Genomic DNA, 26,327 nt, shown 5'->3' on the forward strand with positions numbered 1-26,327 from the left:
ACTCTGCCTTTATGTACCATGATAAATTGAATATGGTATTACTAGGATACCCTGAATATATGACTTACATCAGTAGTTGGAGGGTTTCATGAGTGGAGGGAGAAGGAATTATTTAAATATATCTTCACATGTGGTTAAATAGAAAATTTAAATTGAGATCTGTCTTTAGCTGTGAGGCATGAGAATGAAATTGAAAGAACCTGTATAAACTGAGAGCCAATTATAATGAAACAAAGTTTATTTCAGTATTCTGCTGTGCAGTGTTGTTAATGTCAGGACTAATGAGTACTGCTGATGAATAAATTCCCTTAGAAGTAAGGACTTCCAATAAGAGGTATGCTGATGATGCCATCAATTAGATTTAAAAAAAAAATACAAAGGGCAAAGGAATTCTAAACACATGAAAGTAAGTCCTTGAATTTGCATTTGTTATAACCTTTTTCTGTTGCTTTCTTTTTGTGGCAAGGGTCATAATATTTATGGCTTTGATCTGGAAGTGCTGCTGCAGAGAATTAATGTGAGCAAAGTCCCTCACTGGTCTAAGATAGGTCGACTGAGGAGGTCCATTATGCCAAAGCTTGGGGTAAAAGATTGCTTAAGTCTCTCAAGTTCTTTTACGTTGCATTGATTAAAATGAATTAATGTAGCTAATGTATTTTAATGCCTCTGATGTATTTTGACTGTTGGTCATGTTGGATTTCTTGCATCCCAGTTCAGACATAATGAATGTTTTGTATGACTATTTTATTATAGTAATAAGCTAAACTAATTTTCAAGTTAGGCAAATTTAGTTTACGTTTCTTAACTAGATGGTGGTAATGACAGATTAATAACTGTAATAGAGAAAAGATGTCTTTGTCTTTTTGTCTAGTGCAACTGTATAATGAGGGGAAAATGTGGCTTGGATTGACTGGTGAATCATCCCATAGAGAGTAGTTCAATTATATTTCACTAGTTTTATTACGTTCTTATTCTGAGAACATGACATTCTGAATACGTAACTACAGCTCCCCCCTCTTACATAGCTTTTTTTTTTTTTGAGGCCTATGCTTTTTTCTGTTTTCATCACAACCACAAAACACTTCAGTGCTTTAATGTCTCTTTTTTATAAGAATTTCCTCATGCTGCATACACATTCTTTTTGAAATTGGAAAAGGTAGGGGAAAGACAATTGAAATTTTTTTTAAGGGGAGGAGTTACTTTTGTTTTATTAACTATAAAGACAATTAAAATATTTATCGGTAATTAAATTGATAGCAAAAATTCCACTTTAAGTTAAACATTCATTTTTGTTTATCTTCTCTCTCTCTTCTTCCCTTCACCACACGTTGCTGATACTTTTTTGTGTCCGTTTCATTCTCTGTCTTCCCCACCAACGTGTTTTTGTTCTCCTCCCCTGTCATTGTTATGACTTTTTGTGCTGTCAAATACTAAACTGCTTGTTAGCATGCAAAAATTATGGTCTTAAAAAAAAAAAATTCAGATTCTGTGCCAGACATTCATTCTTAGTTTCCTGATCTTGCAAACCCTTCTGCATATGCTTCATTTTGTTACTGAGAGTTGTAACATTTCAGTGGGGCTACATAATAATAAAATTAAGCACATGCAAGGGTTTGCAAGATTGAGTCTCAGCTATTAAAGGGAGTCACGTGCTCAGTCCTTTATATCCACAGGCTTTGCTGAAATATATCTAATATTCCTTTAGGACCTGATCCAAGATCCATTGATTTAAATGGGACATTCCAACTGCCTTGAGTGGCCTTTTTGGATGAAGCGCCGTATGCATATATTTGAGTACGTGATGGGTTTTTGTTTTGTTTTTTTGCATGGATAAGGGTCGAGGCGGTTTTGCTGAAAGGAATGCAGCCTGTGGTCGGATGATCTGTGATGTGGAAATTTCGGCCAAGGAATTAATTCGCTGCAAGAGCTACCATTTATCTGAATTGGTCCATCAGATTTTGAAAATCGAGAGGGTAACAATTCCACCAGAAGAGATAAGAAATATGTACAGGTATAATGCTCAGCTTTTTTTACACAGTTCTGTGTTGGAGACTGGAGCAGCATTTAATTTAATTTGTCTATATACACCTCTACCCCAATATAACGCTGTCCTCGGGAGCCAAAAAATCTTACTGCATTATAGGTGAAACCGCGTTATATCGAACTTGCTTTGATCCGCCGGAGTGTGCAGCCCTTCCCTCCCGGAGCACTGCTTTACCGCGTTATATCCAAATTTTGCGTTATATCAGGGTAGAGGTGTATATACAATTTTGTACTTGGTTTATCGGGCAGATGTGCGATTGAGTAGCAGAGTACTAATGCCTAGTATTTTTCATCTTATAGAAGTATTTTCCAAACATTGTTTCTCAGAACAGTGCTGCTGATCGTGGCTTACTTCATTCAGATAGAGATACATTGTGAAAATGTTACTTTAGGTACATTGTTTATTCTATTAATCCTTGAATTACTATTTGCAACTAAATGAGTTTGCTTCATAATTTGGCACAGGTACACTGCAGAGATTTTAGAGCCATGATACAGAATTTGGGCTTACTCTTCTGCAAAATTCATACCAACATGTTTTAGGTTTAAACTTGCCATTCTCCCTCTCTCTTCCCAGTGATTCTTCTCACTTACTATACATGTTGGAGAACACCTGGACAGATGCCAGATTCATTCTGCAAATCATGTGTGAGCTGAATGTTCTTCCCCTAGCTCTGCAGATTACAAACATCTCTGGGAATGTTATGGTAATTTGTTTTCTTTCCCTTCACCTAAAAAGCAACTATTGCCTTGTGCTTTCTGTGTTTGGTATGATTAATGCTCAATCTGAGTCAGTGCTTGTAAATTTCTTAACTAGGTACTGTGAAGAGTGTACATCCTTTGTCCTTCAAAGAGATGAAAACTATTAGTTGGAGTACATTCAAATTTAGATGACCTCCATGGGATTTTTTTCCTCTAACATTAGAGAGTTTTTACTATGAAAGTATTTTAGGTGAAAATGGACAGATGGTTGAATCATTTGGTAAACCTGTTTATGTATGGTGCAAAATCCCCACAAACAAAATTACATAAACTTGAAAATGGATATTTACTTTGTGTTTAAAAAAAAAAAAAAAGCATATGTGAGAAGACTGTATCTGGTTGAAATCGGTCTTAATTCATTTTTGTGCATCAGTATTTTGCGTTTTCTAGTTTGTTTTGAATTCTTCTGTTTTTTTTCCCCCACAGTCAAGGACAATGATGGGTGGTCGATCGGAGCGTAATGAGTTCCTGCTACTTCATGCTTTTTACGAGAGAGACTATATTGTGCCTGACAAGCAAGTTTTTAAAAAGCCTCAGCAGAAGCTGGTGGGTCCCAAATGTATTCTTGTTTTGACTTGCTGCTTCCATGATTTTTTTTAAGATATATTTTTATAAAAACAGTAATATCTTTTCCTTTGCACATCATTTTCTCTATGAAAACATGACAAAGTAATTATATCCAATCACAGGAATAGTTTGTGGTCAGATCAACAAGAACTTTTCCCAAGATATTATAACAACTGATGTCATAAATGTGAAGTGAAAAGCCTGTGGTTTAAAGGGACACTGTCAGCTTGAAAAAACACATTGCTGTCTGAAGTTTTTTACCGACTATAATTACAGAAGCACTTTACTACTTTCAAGCTCAGTAATCTTATCAAATATTTTTTTCAGTTTTTTTTGTGTTTAATTTGTACATCTAATGGTTCTTGGTATATAGTCAGTTCCTTTATTTTTCTGTGAACCAGTCAGTTTCTCCCTTGTTGAAAAGACCCTTATAGATACTAATAAGGTTTTCAGAAAAAACTTTCTTAATATTTTCTTCACGTATGTGTCCCACTATAGGTGTGCATGCAGTTTGCGTGCAAATGCGACCAGTGTCTCAGTGGGGGCCGGCTGTGGTCAGTCAATTAGGGTGAACTGCAAAGAATGGGACAATCACCATAAAGCTGGTGGATATTCCAATACTTAGATTTACCAAGCCAGCATAAAACAGCTTCTTTACTACCTTACGGTTACTCAGAAGTCCAAACAACACAGTTCCCTTAAAGTGATCCAGCCTCGGGCCTCCATCCAGGCACTAAGTCACATACGATGATTTCTGAACATTTCATTTCATCATAAAAAAGAAAAGGTTCTACCAATCCCAAAGGATTGAACACATTAATGAATGTTTCAGATCTTACCCAATTACACACTACAGCCAATTCTTATTAACTAAATTAAAATTTCTTAAACAAAAGAGAGAGTATGGTTAAAAGTTCAATATACATACAGACACGAGTTCAGTTCATTTTAGGTGCAGATTCATAGCAGAGATGGTGAGCTTTGTAGTTGCAAAGAGTTTTTAGAAATAGTTCATAGGTTATAGTCCAATGTCCAAATATCATATTCAGGGCATACCAGCATAACAGGGACCTCAGTCGTGTGACTCCAATTTCCTCTGATGAAGCCTAAGCAGATCTGAGATGACAGAATCGGGACCCAAGGATCTTTTATACATTTTTATGTTCTCTTTGACAAGTTGGAGTTCCTCAGGGAACAAAAGGTTATTAGGATGACTTTGAAGGAGGTCCATCACTATAGAATTAACGTAAGGCAATTTGCTTGTTCGTCCACCATTCACAGATTATTTGCTATACATTTAAAAGAGAGAGATCCCGTGTTTACAATTCATTTAATTGCTAGGATGTTCTTTTGACCTCTAAATTATCAGAATGCAGCATAGACCGGGACTGTTGATTGCATTGTTGACCCTACTCATACATACGTAAATACACAAAACCACAAACATTATCTCCCCGCATGTCAGGGTTATTTATTTTGCAGGATGTTGAACCCTTTCTAGCCATGTGTCACAGCAAGACTGGATTTTTCTCTACTAGCAGTGTACAGGGGTGCACATGTACCCTGTGCTCCTCATTCTTAGGAGGTTTGAAGTTTAGCTTGAGCTAAGTCTAACAGGTTGGACCTCAGCTAGGTCCTTGCTTACTACATGTGGAAGTTTGAGGGCTTAATCCTCCTGAAAGACTCACATAGCAAGTGCCTAGTCTGCCTGGGAGAATTCCATATCCCTAGCAGATGCTTGGTCTGCCTATCTTTCTCTTCAACGACTTCAAGTTGCAAGATATGAGGCTGAAGCTCTTTCTTCTGGAATGATCCATGAAGGTGGCATTGGCTCCAGAAGAGCTATGCTTCAAGACCTGTCTAATGGGCAGACCTGTGTTGTCCAGCGGTCCCTCAGGCAGATAAGCAACTTCAAAGATATCCGTAGGGAAAGTGATACTTTGGCATCAAAAAGGACTGCGCTGAACAGTGGGGTAGGAGCTCAGGAAGGAGCATAGTATCCTCACACAAAGAGAAGCACAGGAAAAAATTGTTGTATGATAAGCCCAGCAAGTCTGATATGGTGCCAAGCATGAGCAGAAAGGAGCGAACTGTGATGCAACTCGCTCTGTTCATACTGGGTTTTGTAGTGGAAGCACCCATGTTGAGTCCATCACCAGGAGAACAGATTCAGACTATACCAGGGACATTCTCGGCATACAGCAGACACCCAACAGCAGCAGTCACTTTCATGGTTTGATTATAATCAGTTTCACTTTCTCCCTAACTTGTACTACTACACTGAGGCAATGTTTAATTCATAAAAAAAATTCTTATCAGAATAAAAAAAAATGCAAGCATTGCTATTGATCTAAAGTGTTACATTTTTTTAAAAACGCTATTTTCGTAAACTAGATTTTTGGGCTTAAATTAACCCAATAATCTCTTAAAATAACTTCACTTTCTCTCCACCATTTGCCACACAACATAACTAATGCTCTGTTCCATGGTGCCGATTCCTAAAAGATTCTAATCTCTTGTGATCAGTCTCTTCCCAGAGCACTGGATCGTAGTGCAGTTTTGTGATGGAAAGATCCTTAATCAAGATATTGATAAAAATATTCATTTAGTAGATGTCTGTTAGAAAAAACTCCATTCTTATCCCACTCATTCCAATTTTTTTTTGTAAATTAAGACTTCTAAGTTAGAAACTTGATATTATTTTAAAAAGAGGCTAGATATTTGAATTTTTTATGCCACATACAGGTGGATGAAGATGAAGATGTTGAAAATCAGAATAAATCAAAGATAGGGAGAAAGAAGGCAGCATATGCTGGGGGTCTAGTCTTGGATCCGAAAGTGGGTAAGATTTGGCAATTTTACTGCTCATAACAGTGTATTGGTTCATAAATGTGAAGGTTCGCTCCAGCTAAACTAAAATGCTATTATATTACTGTTTCATAGCAAAAGGCAGGGAAAATCCCCAAGCCCTTTGTAAATGAAAGGAAAAAAATCCAGAATGATGATTAGTAGAAAGACCAGAATCTTGAGGAAGGGGAGAAGCAATGTAGCACAACTTTCTTGTAAGGATATAGATGCAGAAGTAACTTTATATATATGTGCTTTTCATTTTGGGAACAAACAGGAAAAAATGCTTAATTTTGTTTGTCAGTAGAGTAGTATAGCTTTCATGCAGCATCAGGGAGAAATTAGGGTTTTTTGTGTTTTGATTGTGTATAGCAGTGATGGGCAACCTTTGGCATGCGGCCTACCAGAGTAAGCTCTCTGATGGGCTGGGCTGGTTTGTTTACCTGCCGCCTCCACAGGTTGAGCCGATTGCTCTTCCAGGTCAATGGGGGCGGCAGGAAGCGGCGCGAGCCGAGAGATGTGCTGGACGCCGCTTCCCGCTGCCCCCAGTGACCTGGGACGGTGAACCGCAGCCTGTGGGAGATGTGATTGCATCCGCAGGTTCGGCCGGCAGGTAAACAAACTGGCCCAGTCCGCCAGCCCCGGCGGGTTGTGTGCCAAAGGTTGCCGATCCCTGGTGTATAGGATGTGTATGTTTTGTTAATGGATGCTTAAGGTTTTTCTTAGTTTCTCCTATATATGGTGATAACTGTACAAAAGCATCCTACAGTAATACAGAAGCTATCTGTTTAACCCTGACAAGTTAAGAGGGGTTAGATCGTTCCACTTCTGACATTCATTAATCACTGGCTAATAGCACATCTGAACCTTTTCTTAGGACTGTTGGTTAGACACATCATGTAGTGCACTGGTCTTTGAATCCAAGCTACTTCTCAAGCTTGTACAGAACACAGTGTAGACTGGCAACACTCAGCTTAGTCTGGGTTCAGCCATGTAATATGTGAGTGGGGGTTACTTCTTTTCCTGCAAAAGCTTCTGACACTCACAGCCCTCTCCCAAATCTCCCCACTTCATTGTGTGAAGTCTTCTCCTCCCCCACTACAGATGCATCCATATTAGTCAAATTTCTTATTTATAGTTACTGAATTGGGCTCTGAAACTCGATGGAAATCTTTCATTTGGCTTTAGTGGGAGTTGGATCAGGTACCTAGTGGGGATGAATAATTACACCTCTACTCTGATATAATGTGGTCCTCAGGAGACAAAAAATCTCACCGTTTTATAGGTGAGACTGCGTTATATCAAACTTGCTTTCCCTCCCCATTCCTTGTTCCCTGACTGCCCCCTCCAGAGACCCCCATCCCTAATCACCCCCAGACCCCGCCCCCTACCCAACCCCCCTGTCCCCTGACTGCTCCGACCCCTATCCACCCCCCGCCACCCTCCTCTCTGACAGGCGTTCACCGGCAGTGGCGGGAAGCGGAGCAGCCCAACCACAGTCTGCTCCACTCCACCAGCTCCCAGACGCAACCCTCCGCTTCCCGCTGTCAGTGAGTGCGGGGAGGCTGGGAAAAGGGATGCCCCCCCCCACATGCGGTGGGAAGTGGAGAGACGTGGTCCCAGCTATGTCGCTGGGGAGCGGCTGGGGAAAGGTCCTGCACTCACCTGCGTCGGGAAGTGGAGCGCCATGGCTGGGAGTTGGCAGAGTGGAGCTGGCTGGGGCCAAGCGGCTCCGCTTCCCACCGCCAGTGAGTGCGGGGAGGTTGGGGAAAGGATGCCCCCTGTACTCACCTGCGGCGGGAAGCTGAGTGACGCGGCCCCAGCCCGCTCCACTCTGCCACCTCCCAGCTGTGGCGCTCCGCTTCCTGCTGCAGGTGAGTGTGGGGAGGTTGGGGAAAGGATGCCCCCTGCACTCACCTGTGGCGGGAAGCGGAGTGCTGCGCCTGGGAGCTGGTGGAGTGGAGCTAACTGGGGCTGGGCTGCTCTGCTTCTGCTGCTGCTGGTGAGTGCGGGGGGGTGGGTCCCTTCCTCCAAGTCCTCTCCCCTGAGCAACACAGCTGGAGTTGGGGTGAGGGAAGCAGAGCGGGCTGCTCCCGGCCCCCCAGACCATCTGGGACTCCAGGGCTCCCAAAAGTGCCCTCCCACAACACCTGCCCCCCAGACCCTGTGGGGGGGATCTCCTGACCACCCCCAAGACCCTCTGCCCCTTATTGAACCCCTTAGTCCCGTCCTGGTCTGGCACCCTTAACACGCTGTTCAGAGCAGTGTGTCTGAGCTTTACCGCGTTGTATGCGAGCCTGCGTTATATCAAGGTAGAGGTGTATATGGTTCCTCACTCTGTATTATACCTTCTACTCTGTATTCTATTTCAGGTTTTTATGACACATTTATTTTGCTTCTGGACTTCAACAGCTTGTACCCTTCAATTATCCAGGAGTTCAACATATGTTTTACCACAGTGCAGAGAGAGTCATCAGATGTACAGAAAAGGGCAGAGGTTTGTGTGTGCTTTATTAATGTTCTGATTTGAGGTTCAAGTCTTCAGTGTGTTTCATGTGAATTAAATTGTAATAGCATCCTGACTGGAAACTGATCCTACATACTTATCTTAATACCCTCTCATCATTATTTTTATTTTTGGTAGCACTCACTATGTGCTAGGTGATTTCCAAACCTGCAAGGAGGACAATCATTGCTGCAAGAAAGAACGCAATCTAGGGAATTGTCATTTTGCTTCCAAGCTCCTTGAATGTGCTATCTGTAACTGTTGCATCTACTTCCTTTCAATAATACTCATCATGCTTGCACCCCTGGCATGTTCTATTCCTTATCCTCTCCCGTGCAAGAGGATTTATTGAGGGCTTAGTTAATCTGGTCTCTTCTTCCTCTACAACTTCCATACAATCCACCTTTTTTCTGCTGCTAAATCCCTTTTCTGTGCCTTATCTCTCATCCAAACTAATGAAATGTTTTTTTTTCCCCTCATCCCTGACCTCCATACATGTGCTTTTGTACAGATGCAAGAGGACTACAGAAATAAACTTCCTGTCTTGCCATTCCATCCTTCTCCCATGGGCTTCTTTTTGTCTTCACACTTGGATTCACACTTCTAATCCTTCTCCCCTTTTAGTCACTACACCACTCCACCTGTATCTACATCTCTGTTTTAATTTCTTCCTGCAGTTCCTTGCAAGCTGCTTTTCTAAACTTGCCTTTTGTATTCTCCTTCTATGCAGGGCTGGCTCCAGGCACCAGCCCAGCAAGCAGGTGCTTGGGGCGGCCACATCCGGAGAGGAGTGGCTCGTCTGGCTCTTCGGCGGCAATTCGGTGGCGGGTCCCTCTCTCTCTCTCTCTCTCTGAGTGAAGGACCAGCTGCCGAAGACGGTGGCAGCTCTACCGCCACCACTTCAGAAGTGCCGCATATCGTGATTGTGGCTTTTTTTTTTTTTTAATTTGCTTGAGGCGGCAAAAACCTTGGAGCCGGCCCTGTTTCTATGCTAATCTTTTCATATTTCCATATCAGTCCTTTTATGCTTGGAACTCCCCCATTCTGTTCAGCTGAACAAACACCCTCCTTATTCATGTTTCTCCTTATAAAAACATTTCTTCTCTGAAACCTTTCAATTGCAATTTACCAAAGGAGGTTGGGGGAAATCGATAGAGCTGTGAGGTTGGACCTTCACTTGTGTATTACGTCTCTGGAGTGTATTGGCTATCTGATGCACAGTGTATGCTCCATGGGGCCTACTCTGTTTTACAGTCCTGAACACCAAAAATGTTTAACAGGAGAATATGAATTGGCTGGAGCCACCAGGGGTGTTTGACTGTCTCTATGGTATGAGGTACTTGAGCTCCAGACTGACAGTGTGCCCCTTCAGTTGGGTTCAATGATGGAATAAACAGTGTATCAATTCAGGAAGCCTGTTCTGTGCCTGCTGCATTTGGGGGGTGCAGGTAGAATGAATTGATTCAAATCAAAGCTATTTAAATCACAAATTTTTACTAATTTTAAATAATCAATTTTAACTAAAAAGTACAAACGCAAAACATGATTATCTTCCTAAAATAAGGTTGATTCTCATTGGTTGGTAACCATTAAAACATTGATTTTGCAACTAAATATATCCTTCACACGTCATTTGGTCCTTCTTTTTGCAATCAGAAGGATACATTATATATCTATATACAGTTATTTAAGCAGTTATATAGTGTAACTTGCATTTATTCAGATGCTTAATTTTTATATTTGTATTATATTAGAGAATGGTGAATCATTTATTAGGTGATTAACTTTTTACATGTGATCTGGGTGAAATTCTATATAGGTGGCAATTCAAATTCAGTTAAAAATTCACAATCAGCATTTGTTTTTTTTTTAAAATAAATAAAACTACCTTAAATGTGCTGGATACATAAGAAAAAACACTGATTTAAAACAGTTTTGCATTTAAAACTAACTGATTTATTAAACAAAAAAGGTATTGTCCATACTCAGTGAATTGAACTGATTGTTTCTGATCACCATGTCCTTCAAGATTTTACACTAGGAGATCTGATCTTCTCACATCTAGGACTTGTCTGCACAGCATCGGCGAAGCATGCCAGAGCGGGTGTAATTTGTAAAGGTCTAACATGTTATGGTCTAACTGCCCCACGTAGACGCTGCTGGTGTGCACTAAAAAGTACCCAGTTCACGTTAATGGACTATGTAAACATGAACTCGGCACCTTCTGGAACACAACAGCAGAGTCTACCCAGGGTAGTTAGAGTGCAACACATTAGAGTGCTTTACAAATCACACCCCTCTGGTGCACTTTGTTGGCGCTATATAGACAAGCCCTTGGTTTTTATTCAGAGATTGGAAGAAGAAAACAAGCTTTTCTGCTTTTTCAGTTCCCAGTTGGTTTCTTAACTTTGAGTGAGCTAGTTGTTGAATTGAACTAGTTGAATAAACTGAAATGAAAAAAAAATTCTATTTGCACTTGCAGAAGACGCTGTGCTGTCAAAAGCTAGTTTAATACTTCAATAAACTTTGCTTAGCCAGTGACTTCAACCAGTTCAGTGGTGTGACTTTCTTTAAAATTTGCCAGTAAACATAGTTTGTTTTTTGTTTGTATTTGTTTGTATAGTCCATTAAAATCATTTAAGCTCTAACATGGGTTGTCAGTGTCAGATTTAATTTTCAGTAGGTTTTATTTTTTAAGACTAAACTTGAATTTAATTTAAATTAAAAACTGATTTTTTTTCTAAATGTTTGTTTGTTTGTTTGTTTGTTTTTTAAATCCACCTGCCTGAAGGTGACTCTTGGTTATCTTTTAGATCAGGGTGAACTGTTAAATCAAAGAACATAACATTTCTGAAGGGTCCATCTTCAGCAATAGCTATATAACTTTCTGGGCTGTTGACATTTAGGTTTTTTTTTTTTTTTTCTTTCTTTTGTGGTGATAATTATACATAAGTGTCCTTCGTTAACATAGAAACTTTCGGTTCATTCTTCTCAAGTTAGTAAGGAGTGTATCGTTTCACTTCTGACACTTTTGTCTCATAGGCTAATGCCTGATTAATTGAAGCCCGTGAAAGTGCTTGTAGTTTTGCCACCATGTTCACATGCAGGCACAGTTTAAAAGTTGGAATCCTTTAAGGTTTATATCTGTACAGTTATGTACATCTCTTAATTTGGAGTGTTTGGATCCGAAGAAAATCCATGGGCATGTAGCAGAAAGTATTTGTAAATGTGTAAACTGCTGCACAGTAGGTACCCCATCCCTATGAGGCCAATAACGACACAGTTTGTTGGTAAAGGCTGTCCTTGACTTTACATATTGGTCTGTAACTTGCAAAGCCAGGCAGTGTTTTCTTAATTATAAATCCCTGAAACAGTAAGAGTGCTTTTTTCCCTGATAGGTGTATTAGGAAACTTCAGGTTAATGGAAATGGGATGACACTGGAATGGGTTACCTAGTGAGGTGGTGGAATTTCCTTCCTTAGAGGTTTTTAAGCTCAGACTTGTCAAAGCCCTGGCTGGGCTGATTCAGTTGGGGTTGGCCCTGCTTTGAGCAGGGGGTTGGATTAGATGACCTCCTGAGATCCTTTCCAATCCTGATATTCTGTTCTATGATTTAAATACATTCTTTTGTCTCTTAGCTGTAAACAATAATATATAAAGCTGCCCTTTTTTTGAAAAGTGTTTGTTTGCAAAGGCGTCCATTGTTTGTGATACTTTTTGTCCCTGCTCTAATAGGTTGGCAAACACTTATTTCATCTTAGCAGTATTGCCTGAGAACACAGTTTTTAAACATCCATTCCCTTTCAAAGCTCAAAGGAATAAAGTTGAAAATAGAGTGTATTTTTGTGCTTTAAATTCCAATGTGGACACAGTTATCACACTGAAATTGAGATGTAAAGTGATTTATGCGTCTTTCAGATATTCTTTATTTATTAAAAAGGTATGCGCTTGCAAAGGGGAGAGGAATCACTTGTGGGAGTTATCTCATTATGGCTTTTATTGGCAAAGCATTCAAGTTAGAATAACTCCCTCTGTACACAGCTTAAGTGAGAAGCCATGTTGCTTGTCATTGTCCTTTCAGAAGCAAATTCTGAGGTGGTGTGAGAATCAGGAAGGCAATATCATTCAAGATAACTCTCATAACCATTTCCAATAATATTTAAATATGAAAGTCAGAATTACTCACCTGAGAAGCAAAATGTGAAATCGTCACCCCTCCAGATGCTGCCCTCCAATCTTCACACTTAATATTATCTAACTCTTTCACCTGGAGATTTAGAGCTTGTTTATGCAAACTCTGTGTGGCAAGCTGGGGTGTGAATCTAGCTTGCACTAGTCTGCTGTACCTTAATTATCTGTCTGTATCCTGCTCCTGTGTCAAAGTGAAGTAGATCAAAGTGCGCTGTGGAACTTTTAGGGTGCAGCAGCAGGATTCACATGAACAATTAGTGCGTGGCAAGCTAGTGTGAGGTAGATTTACACCCTATCTTGCCACAAACTAAGTTATCATGTAGACAAGCTGATAGAGACTTTCTTTCCTTCAAGTAGAATTGGTATCTGAAACTCTTGTCCCTACGGCTCTGAAACAATTCATTTTTAACCTGTCTTCTTACAGTGGTGCTCATATACCCCAGAAGGTTTTGGTTTCTGTTCCTAGTGTGACATCTGAGAGCCAAGTCTTTTGGGGTGTATTAGAAGAGTTGCTAGTGTACTGGCAGTGAATAGACAAAAACAGACTTGCAAATTCTGGGGTTACCTATTGGTGGTTCTGCAGCACCAAATTAATACAGCTGAAAAGCATGAAAACCACCTTCACTTCTGCCATCTTAAACTGTGTACTGTGAGTGCAGTTTCTTTTTTACTCTGCAGAAATAAATAAACTAAATTTTTCATGTTCTTGCTTGTTAATAAACTAAAATCTACTTTTAAAGCAAATATTTGATAAACTAAATGATCATTTGACAGGATGGAGTGCAAGAAGAAATTCCAGAACTACCAGATCCATCTCTAGAAATGGGAATTTTGCCTAAAGAGATCAGAAAGCTGGTGGAGAGAAGGCGACAAGTCAAGCAATTAATGAAACAGACGGATTTAAATCCTGACCTCTATTTACAGGTGTGTTTTAGGGAAGACCTCCTCTGCCTTCACTAACTTATTTAAGTCCATTGGTCAGACTACAGAATAGGAGTGATTACTTTAATAGGAAATGGAGGTTAGAAACAAATTGTAAGATGCTCTGTTGTGGTTTAGAGAGGTGATAGGTGTCAGAAATAACTGTGAGTACTTGATAATATTGCATTCAACTTATGTTTGCTGGTTTATGGTGATTAATCTACTGGTTATGTTCCTTTTCAGTATGATATCAGGCAGAAGGCTTTGAAGCTTACAGCTAATAGCATGTATGGCTGTCTGGGGTTTTCCTACAGTAGATTCTATGCCAAGCCTTTGGCTGCTTTGGTGACACACAAAGGGAGAGAGGTGAGTCATTAAATAGCTTTTTAAAATGGACACATTTGATTAATAAAAACCTTGATTTCATTCTTCTTTTATGACATCTGTATTATTCTGTCTGTCTTCCCATCAAAACAAATATTCCTTTTCTCGTTATTTTTAAAAAACGAGCATCCTAGCAACTGCATTTAAGCTTACAAAAAAGAACGTGAAAATATTTGATTAGGAAATAAAATTCCAAGTTTCCAAGGGGTTATTGTGAATGGTTGGTGTGAATGAGACTAAAGATTTTAGTATCCTTGAGAAATATCTTGTATTTCAGATTCAGACACTTATTGTGCCAACTTCTTAAGTGAACTACAAGACAAATACAGTTTTGAACAAATTTATACCTGAATTAGTCTGCAGTCCATGAGTTCTAGCTAGAAGGGACAGTTTCTTAAACCATTTGATGTGTTTAACTTCTTGTTGCCTAGGTTTTCGGCAGCCACTTAATGCAGTTTATATTAGCATTACTATCAGTAGCAGGAGCTGTGGGCTGTCTGAAACAAGAGGTTGAGAGAAAATTAATTTCAGGAAAAGACCTAGGGATCTAATTTAAAGTAACATATAAGAAGTTTTTCTTTGAAATGTGATTAAATGATATTTCTTATGATTATGCACCTGATGATACATGCATAGGTAAACAAGATGATATGAAATATCTCCAGGGAATGTATCTTGAATCGATGTAGGTCAGATTTTGAAGTGCTACATTTTACTGTGTTGTCAAACCATCCTGTAGTTGAGGGCTGCACAGTAAATATGTTTGGAGAAATTTTTGTTTTTCACACCGAATCTGAGGTTGGAAATTCATATAGTGTAAAGTACTGGAAAGCTGTCAATATTATTAACTTTGATTAGTAGTATTTTGATGAGATCGGGTTTGGCTGTGATGACATATTAGAAGTAGGTTGGACCACGCAAGTGTGTTGTGCTGGCTAAAAACTCCAGGATTACATATTATTCTTCAAAAACTTGTTTGAAATCATGTTGATAGTGCAGAAATGACCTCATATGCATGCTTGGATTTAATGGCAAAAGAATTTCATGTGATGTGGCAGAAATTCCTTCTATGAAGGGCAATATAGCTGTGCACGTGAGAGGTGCAGCACATGGACCAGCGGTCGGCAACCTTCGGCATGCGGCCCGTCAGTGTAATCTGCTGATGGGCCATGAGACATTTTGTTTACATTGCCCGTCTGCAGGCATGCCCCGCTCCCCCCAGCTCCCAGAGGCCATGGTTCTCCATTCATGGCCAATGGGCCTTGTGCCGAAGGTTGCTGACCTCTGACATACACCATCAACAGAATCTCTGCTTCAGATCCCATCTGACACAACTGTAATTAGTTAATGACATGTTGGAAACTCAGTACAGACTGGTACAACTGCAGGCATGTGTAGGTTAGCTTTCAGTGGGGAAATTTGAGCAGCATGAATTTCATGTATATGTGATTCCAACAAATAAACTGTAATTTGTAAAGTGACTAGTGTAGTAATTGTAGTGGTTATTCACTAGATGGCGATAGATACCTTGAGATCATTAAACAATTAAGACTTTCAATCTCGTCAATAAATGACTGTGACCATCGTTGAGTACACATCCTTTTAAATTGATCTTCCATGATTTTTAATTTATTCTTTTATGATATAGAATATCTGGGGGGGATTGTTTTAGTTTTAATCTGAAATATTACATAGTATCACAAACTTATTTGTACAAGTTTTATATATTGTGGAAGAAAAATGCTTTCTGAAAAGGGAGAAAACATATGAACACTGCCAAGTCAAATCTAGCCTTAAATGTTTATAAGCACTAGTGTTTGCTAAAACTGAAGACCAGTAGATATATTTTACATGAATAATTTTTGTAATCCAATGGGATTTAAAAAAACAACACACGATTCTCTGCAGTATTTGCCATCCAAATGGGGCGTTGTTGGGTTGGATTATAGTACAGTGGTTCTGAAACGTCTTCATAGTGTAAACAACCTTAATGAGTTTCATGGGCTACTTCTCTCGTGGTAACTACAGCAGTTGCTTGCGTGGAAAAGTAATAGGAGAGGTTTTAATGTAATTTTAGCTGTCTTGTACTGTAATTTAGCAACTGGAAACTAGGAGAAGCAGTACCACATGATCAACCAGCTTTCTGCAGACCAGTGACAGTAAGTATAGGGTCACTCTTTTCCAGCCTTTTTGACAAATAGCCTTCCAGTGGAGAGTCAGATGTGTTTGACTTATGTATTCATGAGCCTCTGGGAAGAAGGCTGTTTCTTGTGGGACAACAGAAAAGTTGTCAAGCTTCTGTCTGGGGCCAACTTGGTTGCCATTGGCTCTGACCCCAGATCAGTGATCTTTCCACATAGTGGCATCTCCTCCAGTTCATTGTTCTTTACTGTTCCAGTTAGTTCCTCAAATGACCCACCTTCTTGGCCAGAAAACTGGACCACAGGGGCAGAATTACTCTTCTTTATTCCACCCCAACTTGTAGATAAGTTCCAGAAATTCATGTTGCAGTACATTAAGTGAAAGGATGAAGTTTGCCAGTCAGGTTAATTTCAAATTTCCTATTCAAATTTTTAAATTAATTCTTTAGTAATAATTTACCCAAATTCCAAGACACTGGTAGTCAAAGAGAGAAAAGATAGCATCTGCTTGTCACCAACTTCTGCGAAAGGGAGCTGGGGAGGAGGGGCAGGGGAAAGAAGAGAGTGAAATCAAAAAGCCCAAATAAGTTAGTTGAAAAATAAAACAAAGGGAAGCAGGCATAGTACCTTACTTACTCTCTTCCTTTTCTAACCTCTTCCTCTGAGCTGTGGCAGCAGGGAAATAATAGGCTTCATTCCATTTCCTGTTGAGCTGGGGAAGGTGATCAACATCTGTTGTGGCGTTCTGGGCCTCTGGTCTATCTGCATGTTTTGCCAGAGCTGATCTGAATGGGGCAGCTTGTCAGGCCTCCTTCCCCAAAATATACGGGGGAGAAAGAGGAACATAAGCTGGGAAACAGATCCTCTTAAAATCTCATTAGTAGCTGCATTTTTGGATGCTTTTGTGGATGCCATCCACACTTCCACTAGAGCTTTGACATCCAGTATGATTTTTATGACCTAGATGCTTGAAGGCCCAAGCAGAAGAGTTCTTAGCTGATTCTAAATATTCAGGTGTTAGACAAAAGTAGTGCTTTATGGTTCAGAGAAATTGAAGAAGTCCTTACCATCAGTCAGACATTGTAGGAGGGCCTATGGATCCTACTTCAAAAGACAGCATGTCTTTTGTGGTGCTTTTCTGCTTGAGATGCCTCATAGAAGTGGAAGATGCAACAGACCTCAAATTTTTCAACAAAAACCTAAGGATGTTCAAGATGGAAAACTTTTTAAATTCTGTCTTGTGTCTCCAGGTTTTTTCTTTTGAGCTGAAGGAGGCTGTCTCTATATGTGCATACATTCTTCACACATGACATTTTTTATAATTTACATATAGCCATGACCATTTCCAGTGCAAAGCTCTATCCTTCAGAGCCTCCTTCAGAGTTTCAGTTTCCTGCTGGACAAGTAAGAGTCAGTTCTTCAAATTCTGGTCCTTACGTGTATTCCGCATGTGAGTACGTATGAGCCTGAGTCCAGCGATTTTTAATTTTTATTTTTTAATATTTATTTATTTATTTATTTTAACAAGCAGTGTCTGTTGGCCCACACTTGCGCAGTGGATCTCCTTATGCTCCAGAGCGAGGGTATAAGGTTAACATCCTCTCAGTTCCTTCTTACCCTCGCATGGTCTGAGTCAAGATCCAGTGTCCTCTTCGGCTTTAGAATTTCAGAAAACCTGTAAATAAAATTGTAAGTAGTTATTCTTTAGCTTAGTTCAGTTGGTCTTAGTGTAGTTTGTTTCCCTGGCCTGGAGTCCCCATGGGGACACTAGGACCAACTGAACTAAGCTAAAGAATAACTACTTAAGTCTTATTTTATAGATTCTCTGAAATGCCAAAGCCAGAGAGAACATGTGTCCAGACTCTTCGGCTTCAAAAACTGCATCTCCTGCCCTAGATCCTTCGCTGTCAGAAACAAACAGTGACTCTCTCTTTCTCTCTACTGTCTGGGTAAGATGCACATTTTGGTGCTGTGCAGCATTTGTTGTTCATTTCCACCAATGAGCTTTGCATTAGAAAACATTTAATGGAGAAGACCTCTCATTTAATGGCCTCTCTGATCTGGGCCAGGAAGACTCCACTGTACATTGGCCTCACAAAAGAGCAGCTCTCCTCTGAGCATGTGCCCAAAGACTTCCTCAAGGGCTTCCCATGAGAGTAAGGGACACTCTCGTAGATGCAAGGACAGATCCCCATCTACGACTGTCCATAAAAGGTGCACTCCTTTCCCCAAGCCTATTGAGTCAGGCGAGCCCTTACACAAAGACTTCCAAGTAACTGGCTCCGCAGAAACCCACCAGGATGGAGAGTAAGGTGTGTAGGAAGAAGGATCTGCTGGTTCCATTGGAGACTCTGGTACTGAAACACAAGGACCATCATTTTCCTATAGATGCTGGAACTAGAGTTGTTGGGGCTGCGGCAGCACCCCCCTGGCTTGAAGTGGTTTCAGTCATATACTGGGTTTACAATTTGGTTCAATGGCTCTCAGCACCCCCACTATACAAATTATTCCTGCATCTGCCAGCTACAAGTGCAGCTCCAGATTTTTTTGATTCTGATGCATCTGCCCAAAACACGCTCTACAACCAGGCATGTACTGGAACCATTGATGCTGACCATCAGAACTCCCTGCACACCAGGATGCACAGAGACTTATATGGCCCCAGAGGATCTCTTCCTCTCCTCGCAGTCTCCTCTCTTCGCTCGCCCAGCCCCCCTGTGGGAAATTACTACGCCAGAAGACTATATTCCTTTGGTGTCTCAGAAACCCTCTTTCTTACAGCCATCAGGCAGGATTGCCCTGTTCTAATTGCTCTGCTGTTACAACAGGACTGATTTTTGGATTCAGATGGGTCTGATGAGCTGACCCCTCCTTCATCTCCACAGACTGAATAAAGCCTGGACAGGTGATCTAGGACTTATGGTTGCTACCCTTATGAACATGACCTGCCTAGGAGACCAATGATCCCCTCAAACAGTTGGCCCCTCTTTCTGGCCCTATTGGGTCTCATAGGATCCCTATTCCAGACATCTGGGATCCACCTAGGAGCCTTTTGACTCCTCCTCCTTGTGCAAACAACTGGTTCTGTCAGTGTAGGAGGAAGAGGATGATATTCAACTAGAAGCACAGATACCAGTAGTTCAGTCGGAAATCTCCTCTCTTCCCTGGATGTGGCACCCCCACCAAAAGACCATAGACAATACCAGGACTTTAGTGCGAAGGGTGGCTAGTGCTCTCCAGATATCTCTGGAGGAAGTCCAAGACCCAAACCATCGACTGTTGGACATTCTGCAGCTTTAATGCTCAAGTAAGGTGGCTTTCACAATTAATGAGGCCATATTGGAACTGGTGAGATTGGTCTGGCACATCCCAGCATCCTATGCTCCCACACCTAAGGCGGCAGAGAAATGCTATTTTGGTCTGGGAAAGGGAGCTGAATTCCTATTCTCCCATCCTGCTCCAAATCCCTGGTGGTATATTCTGTCGTGGCCTGCAATAGGTCTCAGTACCTCAGGGATGTCCCATCAGACAAGGGCTTGAAGAGACTGGATCTCCTGGGGAGAAAGGTCTTCTCCTCTGTGTGCTTGCAGTTCTTCATTGCCAATTACCAGGCCCAGCTAGCCAAGTATGACTTTAATAACTGCTTCAGACTGGGGGCTTTTCAGGACAAACTTTTCTTTGAGGACAGAACCTAGTTCCTTTTCCTTCTAGAGGAGGGTTTCGAAAATGGCTTTTGGGGCTGCAGTTGATATGGCAGATACAGCATGCAGAAGCTTGGTCACTGGTATTACGAGAGGGATTTGCGGTTGCAACCATTGGTCTTCTTCTCTAGGGAGGTGCAGAATACTATCCAACACCTTCCCTTTGACCGACCCAGCACCTCCTCAGTTCCTTCTTACCACCAGTGACGGTTGTTGGAACTGTGGCATCTTGCTTTGCAAGCACTGCACGTTTCCCTAGCTTCTATTCAGACTGTTTGTATTTTGTAGTTGTTTAATTCTTAGTTCTTAGTTAGTTAGCTGTTGGGCTGGGGGGTTTACCGTCCACCCTGACTGTGTTCTCCTTGGGGGTCTTACATGCCTAAGTCCCAGGGGTTCAAGCCCTGCAAGTCCTGCAACAAGCCCATGCCAAGGGGTGACCCCCGAGTCACCTGCTTAAGAGCTCTAGGGGGAGCACACCAAGGAGACAAGTGCAGAATTTTTAAAGAGTTTAACTCCAGAACAAAAAAGGAGCGAGACTTTTGCCTCAAGCAGCTCCTTATGGAGGCGGCACTCGGACCACAACCTACACCGGAGTGGCAAGATCCAGCACCGAGCTCATTGGTGCGCGGTGCCCTGGTGGCAATGGTAGAAGTGGCACCACGGAAGGACTCAGAGAGACCCGCGGCATCCCTGCTCCAATGGGGCATGCTCCAGACAGGAATACCCGTGGCCGAAGACTTTGGAGCCAGCACCGTTGACTTGGGCTCCACAAAGGGGACCAACTAGTCCGGTGTTGTTGGACTCCTTGAGCCAGGTCATTGAGGAGGTGCAATTGCCATCCAACCCAGACACCACTCCCCAGCCTCGTGACACTACTCCCCAGTCCAGCTCCGCTTGGCACTGCCCTGACCACCGCAGTCCTGGTTCCTGTCTTCGGACTCAGAGAGGGAGTCCAGATACTCAGGGTGACTGGTACTGGTTGGGCCGTGAAAAGCCTGAGGTGGGGCAGGGCCATGGTCTGTACAGCGGCAGGGACCAGTGCAGTGGCCATTTTGGACCCTATGGGCATACCTCCAGGCCCAGGGTGCCCAATCCAAAGGTTCCCATTCGATGACTTCTGAACTGTGGGTACTGGTGGCATCGGCCAGTCGTCCCACCCCTAGGGATGCTGAGGAGGTACCGGTTGCTTGATCTTCCCTGGGACCAACTCCAGTTCCTGAGTCTGATCCAGGAGTGGTTGGCTCCGACAGAGAGGCAGGACAGGAGGCCTCTGGAGACAAAGAGAGTCAGGAGGACCCTGTTTGCCCATTAGCCTCCTTGTCATCCTCCCCGGACTAGGTGGTCACAGGCACCTCTGTTTCTGGACCGCATCCCATAGACAGCTGTGCCCACCAGGACCTCCTTCACAGGGTGGCACAAAATATGGGCTTGCAGGCCAAGGAGGTGGTGGAGTTGAAGGACCTGATGGTCAACATCCTGGCCCCGGAAGGTCCATCAAGAGTGGTTCTACTCCTCATCAAGACTGTACAGGCCATTGCTAAGACCATTTGACAGACCCCAGCCACCATCCCTTCCACTGTGAAGGATGTGGAGAAGGAAGTATATCGTCCCATCTATGGGGTACAAATACCTTTTCGCACACCCGCAGCCTTGCTCATTGGTAGTGGCTGCAGCAAACGAAAAGGAGAGGCAGGGACAACAAGCCCCAGTGCCTACGTCCGAGAATGCCAAGTGCCTAGATTTATTTGGGCGCAAAGTGTATTCTACGTGGGAGTTGCAACTCAGGTTTGCCAATCAGCAGGCAATTCTGAGTAGATACAGCTTCAGCTCCTGGAACTTTGATGCTCAGGTTTAAGGAGCTGGTTCCAACAGAGTCCAGGGAGGATTTTGAAGCGATAGTGGAGGAGGACGGTGGCACGGACTTCTTTATAGGCTTCACTGGATGCTGCAGACTCAGTGGTGTGCACTGTGTCTTCCAGGATAGCCATCAGGCATAGCTCATGACTGCAGGCTTTGGCACTACCGCCTGAGGTTCAGCAGACCATGCAGGACCTGCTTTTGATGGGGGAGGTCTGTTTGCGGAGCAAACTGACTATAGAGCATAGTCTAAAGGACTCCAGGGCTACCGTGAAATCCTTGGGTATGCACACCCCAGCAACCCAATGTAAACATATCCAGTTTCAGCTGCAGCAGCAGCGCTCCTATCCTCCTTGGCTGAGGCAGGACTTTTATAGGAGAAGGGGCAGGAATGGCAGGTGCAAGGCCAGGGTCTGACTAAGCCCTCAGACAGTGTGCGAAAGAATCCCCTTCAACAGCCCTCAGCCTTCCTTGTCCTTAGTAACAGATGCATCAGCTCTGGGATGGGGAGCACACTTGGGAGACCTCCAAATGCAAGGCATTTGGTCACGGGATGAGCTCTCCCTCCATATCAACACCAAGGAGCTGAGGGCAATGAGACTAGCATGCCAGGCCTTTCAGGTCCGACTACAAAATCAGTGCATAACAGTTCTGACAGCCAACACCACTGCCATGTTTTACATCAACAAGCAGGGGAAGCCTGGTCCTCTCCCCTATGTTTGGAAGCCCTCTAGCTGTGGGAGTTCTGCATAGGATACTTTCAGGTGAATGGAGTGGGCTATCTACCAAGAGTTCAGAACACACTGGCGGACTGCCTCAGCAGGTTCTTCTGCAATCACGAGTGGTCCATCCGGCCAGGTGTCATACATCTAGTCTTCCAAAGGTGGGAGTTTCCCCAGGTCAACCTGTTTGCCACCCAGAGCAACAGAAAGTGCCCAATGTTCTGCTCCTTCCAGAAACACAACACAGGCTCAATCATGCGTTCCTGCTACCCTGAGGAGACTGCCTGCTCTATGCCTTTTCCCCGTTCCCTCTGGTGCACAAGGTCCTACTTAAGGTCGTCACAGACAGGGCACAGAATTCTGGTAGCACCAGCATCGCCTCAGCAACATTGGTACATCATGCTCCTGGAACTTGTTACGAATTACACCAATAGGCCACGCGCAGTTCATTTCTAGGCTGAGGCACAAAAACCAAAGATATGCAGAGTGGTCCAAATACCAGATTTTTATTGTGCTCGAGCGTGGTGCCCCCCTGCTAGTCAGGGCAGGGACCCTGGCTGCAGGTTACAAAGAGGTTATATGCCTTTTTAGCAATGCATGTTGCCCTCATGCATTGTAAGCCTTAGCCAATAAACAAGCCATTTACTTATCTTTAACCTATCACAGCTAAATATTTTCCTTATGCTGGCTAGCGCTCAGGCAAGCTGTTATCTTGCATATTAGACTTTCCTTAAATGGTGCTATTTACTGTTCTTTTTCTTTTTTGTGGTTTTATTATGTTTTTGCCCTTCCTCCGTGACCCTGGTACGTGATGTGCTTGCTTTTAGTTGATGGCAGGCCTAGGCCTTAATGGAGTCACTCACGCTGACTTTCCTTAACAAACTGTAAGTGGATGCCCTAATCACATTGTTTCCTGGACCTGATCACTCAGGACCCCGGTCATCTTCATCACTCTGACCTACAGTCCCTCCACATCACAGCTTGGAATCTTCATGGCTGAATTCCATGGAACTTCTGTGCTCATAACAAGTAAGGGAGGTCCTCCTTGGCAGCAGGAAGTCCTCCACTAGAACCACATACCTCGCACAGTGGAAAAAATTTACGTGTTGGTGTGACCAGCGTCGTACACCCTCTCTTCAGGCATCTGTACCTCTCATCTTAGGGTACCTTCTGCACCTGAAACAGCAAGGCCTGGCAGCATCCTCCACAAAGGTACACCTCGCTGCTATCTTGGCCTTCCACCCAGGCGCACTGGACGCTTGGTCTTCGTCAGTCCAATGATTGGTCAGTTCCTCAAGGGTCTGGAACTCCTACATCCCCAGATCACACATCCTGTCCCCATGTGGGATGTTAACCTGGTCCTCTCCAGGCTAATGGGGCCCCCATTTGAACGGCTGGTGACTTGCTCCCTTCTCTGTCTGTTGTGGAAGGTAGCTTTTCTGGTCGCCATTACATCAGCAAGGAGTGCGTCTGAGTTAAAGGCCATTATCTCAGACCCATCTCCTGTGGTTTTCCTCAGGGGTAATGTGCAACTCAAGCCTCACCTGGTCTTGCTTTCTAAGGTTGTGTCACACTTCCACACTAGTTGTGACATTTTCCTGCCTGGTTTTTATATTAAGTCTCATGCCAATAACCGTGAGCAGAGGCTGTACTCCCTGGATGTTCGGTGAGCACTAGCTTTTTACATCGAGCACACTAAGCCGTTCAGGAAGTTGAACCGGTTGTTCGTAGTGGTGGCAGATCGGATGAAAGGACTCCCGGTCTCATCTCAAAGAATATCCTCCTGGATGATGATATGCATCCACACATGCTATGAGATGGCCAAAATACCAGCCCTGGCTCTTACAGCACGCTCCACGAGGGCTCAGGCCTCCTCAGCAGTGTTATTGGCCCAGGTTGGGATACAAAAAATCTGCAGAGCAGCAACTTGGTCCTCAGTACATATGTTCACTTCTCATTACGCCATCATCTGGCATGCCAGAGATGATGCAGCTTTTGGCAGAGCGACTTTCCAATCAGCGATTCCATAACTCCGACCCCACTGGCTTGGTGGGGCTTGGGAGTCACCTAATTGGAATCAATATGAGCAATCACTCGAAGAAGAAAAACGGTTACTCACCTTCTCGTAACTGTTGTTCTTCGAGATGTGTTGCTTATATCCATTCCAAACCTGCCCATTTTCCCCTCTGTCAGCGTAACCGGCAAGAAGGAACTGAGGAGGTACCGGGTCAGCAGGATCATATATTGAGCACCACGAAGGCACCACTTCAGGGAGTTCCACAGCTGACCTGATGGGTGCTTCTAGGGGAAGAACTTTCCGATGGCTGTGCACGTAGCGCGTGCGCACACATTTCATTGGAATGGGTATAAGCAACACATCTTGAAGAACAACAGTTCCGAGAAGATGAGTACCCATTTTTTAACAATCTCATTCCTTACCTTACTCTTCTCCTTAACCTCTCGCTCTCCTCCAACCCTTCCCCTCTCAATACAAATGTTTGTTAGCGTCTTCAAAAAGCCCACCCTTGCCTTTCCAGCTATTTCCCCCATCTTCCCTTTCATCTGTAAGGTCATTGAACATGGTATTTACAATCACTGCCTTGTGTTCTTCTTCAATCCATCCTAACCCTCTTCCGTCGTTCGTGCTCACCTGAGACCACTCTTCCAAATTCTCTGGTGACCTCTTCTTAGTCAAATTTCAGAACTAGTACTCCATTTTCATCCTCCTTGGCCTGTCAGCTGCCTTTCACACAGTAGTCTATGCTTTCATTCTTGACTTTCTTCTCCTCCTACCTTTCTAATGGCTTCTTCAGCATATCCTTCAAAGGATCCTCCTCATCCCCACCACCAGATTTCTGTGCGGGTCTGTCACAGCCCTGTCTGTGTATACCTGGTCTGTGGGTAATCTCAGCTACAACATAAGTTTAAATACTATCTGATGACTCAGATCTACCTCTCTCTAATCTAGATCTGTGTCCTTCTGTCCGATTTAAAATCTCAGCCTGCCTCACTGATATCTCCTCATGGATGTGAAGCCATCAGTTCAAGCGGAACATATCTAAAACAGAGCTCCTGTTCACACTCTCTCCTTCCTCACCCCTTCACCCCCCCATTCTCAGTTGCTTTCCCTTACCTCCTTTCTCAATTCATGTGGAGAACACCAACATTCTGTCTGTGACTCAGGCACATAACCTGGGTGTCATTTTTGACTTAAATGTGTCTCTAGGTTCTCTCATCCAGGTTATATGTAAATCTTGCAGATTCTTTCTGCATAGTATCTCTAAGGTATGGCCTTCCTGTCCATCTACGCAGCTAAAACTCTTGTCCAAGTTGTCATAATCTCTCATCTTGATTACTGCAATATGCTTTTCTCTGAACTTGACACGTACAATCCTGCCCAGCTCAGAATCTTTCAGAACACTACTGCATAGATTTTCATAAACTGTTGCATTGACTGTCACCCCTATCTCTGCATGCCTCCACTGGCTTCCTCTTCTGTATCATATCAAACATAAATTGCTTGTTTTTACTGTCAGAGCCCTCCATGATCTATCCCCCCTGCCCAACCTTGTCTCATTCAGTATTGAAAGTTTGACTCCCATCTCTGATAGACCCATGATGCCAGCCTCCATTGCCCAGTAAAACCTCCAAATAAGCACCTTTGTGTTTTCTCCCTCCTGCCCTT

General features: G+C 42.9%; 1 protein-coding gene and 1 non-coding gene across 4 annotated transcripts in view; both read left to right on the plus strand.

Moving 5' to 3' along the window:
* POLA1 (DNA polymerase alpha 1, catalytic subunit) overlaps nt 1-26,327 on the plus strand; it is a 347,695-nt gene that overhangs the window by 52,218 nt on the left and 269,150 nt on the right. For 2 of the 3 annotated variants that reach the window (XM_030575194.1, XM_030575203.1), the window contains exons 19-26: nt 467-583; nt 1,836-2,011; nt 2,621-2,750; nt 3,232-3,351; nt 6,118-6,214; nt 8,592-8,716; nt 13,691-13,840; nt 14,081-14,203. In XM_030575194.1, coding sequence (XP_030431054.1) covers nt 467-583; nt 1,836-2,011; nt 2,621-2,750; nt 3,232-3,351; nt 6,118-6,214; nt 8,592-8,716; nt 13,691-13,840; nt 14,081-14,203 — 1,038 coding nt within the window. The remainder of the gene's footprint in view (nt 1-466; nt 584-1,835; nt 2,012-2,620; nt 2,751-3,231; nt 3,352-6,117; nt 6,215-8,591; nt 8,717-13,690; nt 13,841-14,080; nt 14,204-26,327) is intronic. The other variant, XM_030575210.1, reaches the window with a different exon arrangement.
* Nucleotides 6,923-7,056, plus strand: LOC115644623. The gene has a single exon (XR_003998559.1).

This window comes from Gopherus evgoodei, chromosome 1 (genome assembly GCF_007399415.2).
Source record: "Gopherus evgoodei ecotype Sinaloan lineage chromosome 1, rGopEvg1_v1.p, whole genome shotgun sequence".
NCBI classification, from domain to species: Eukaryota; Metazoa; Chordata; order Testudines; family Testudinidae; genus Gopherus; species Gopherus evgoodei.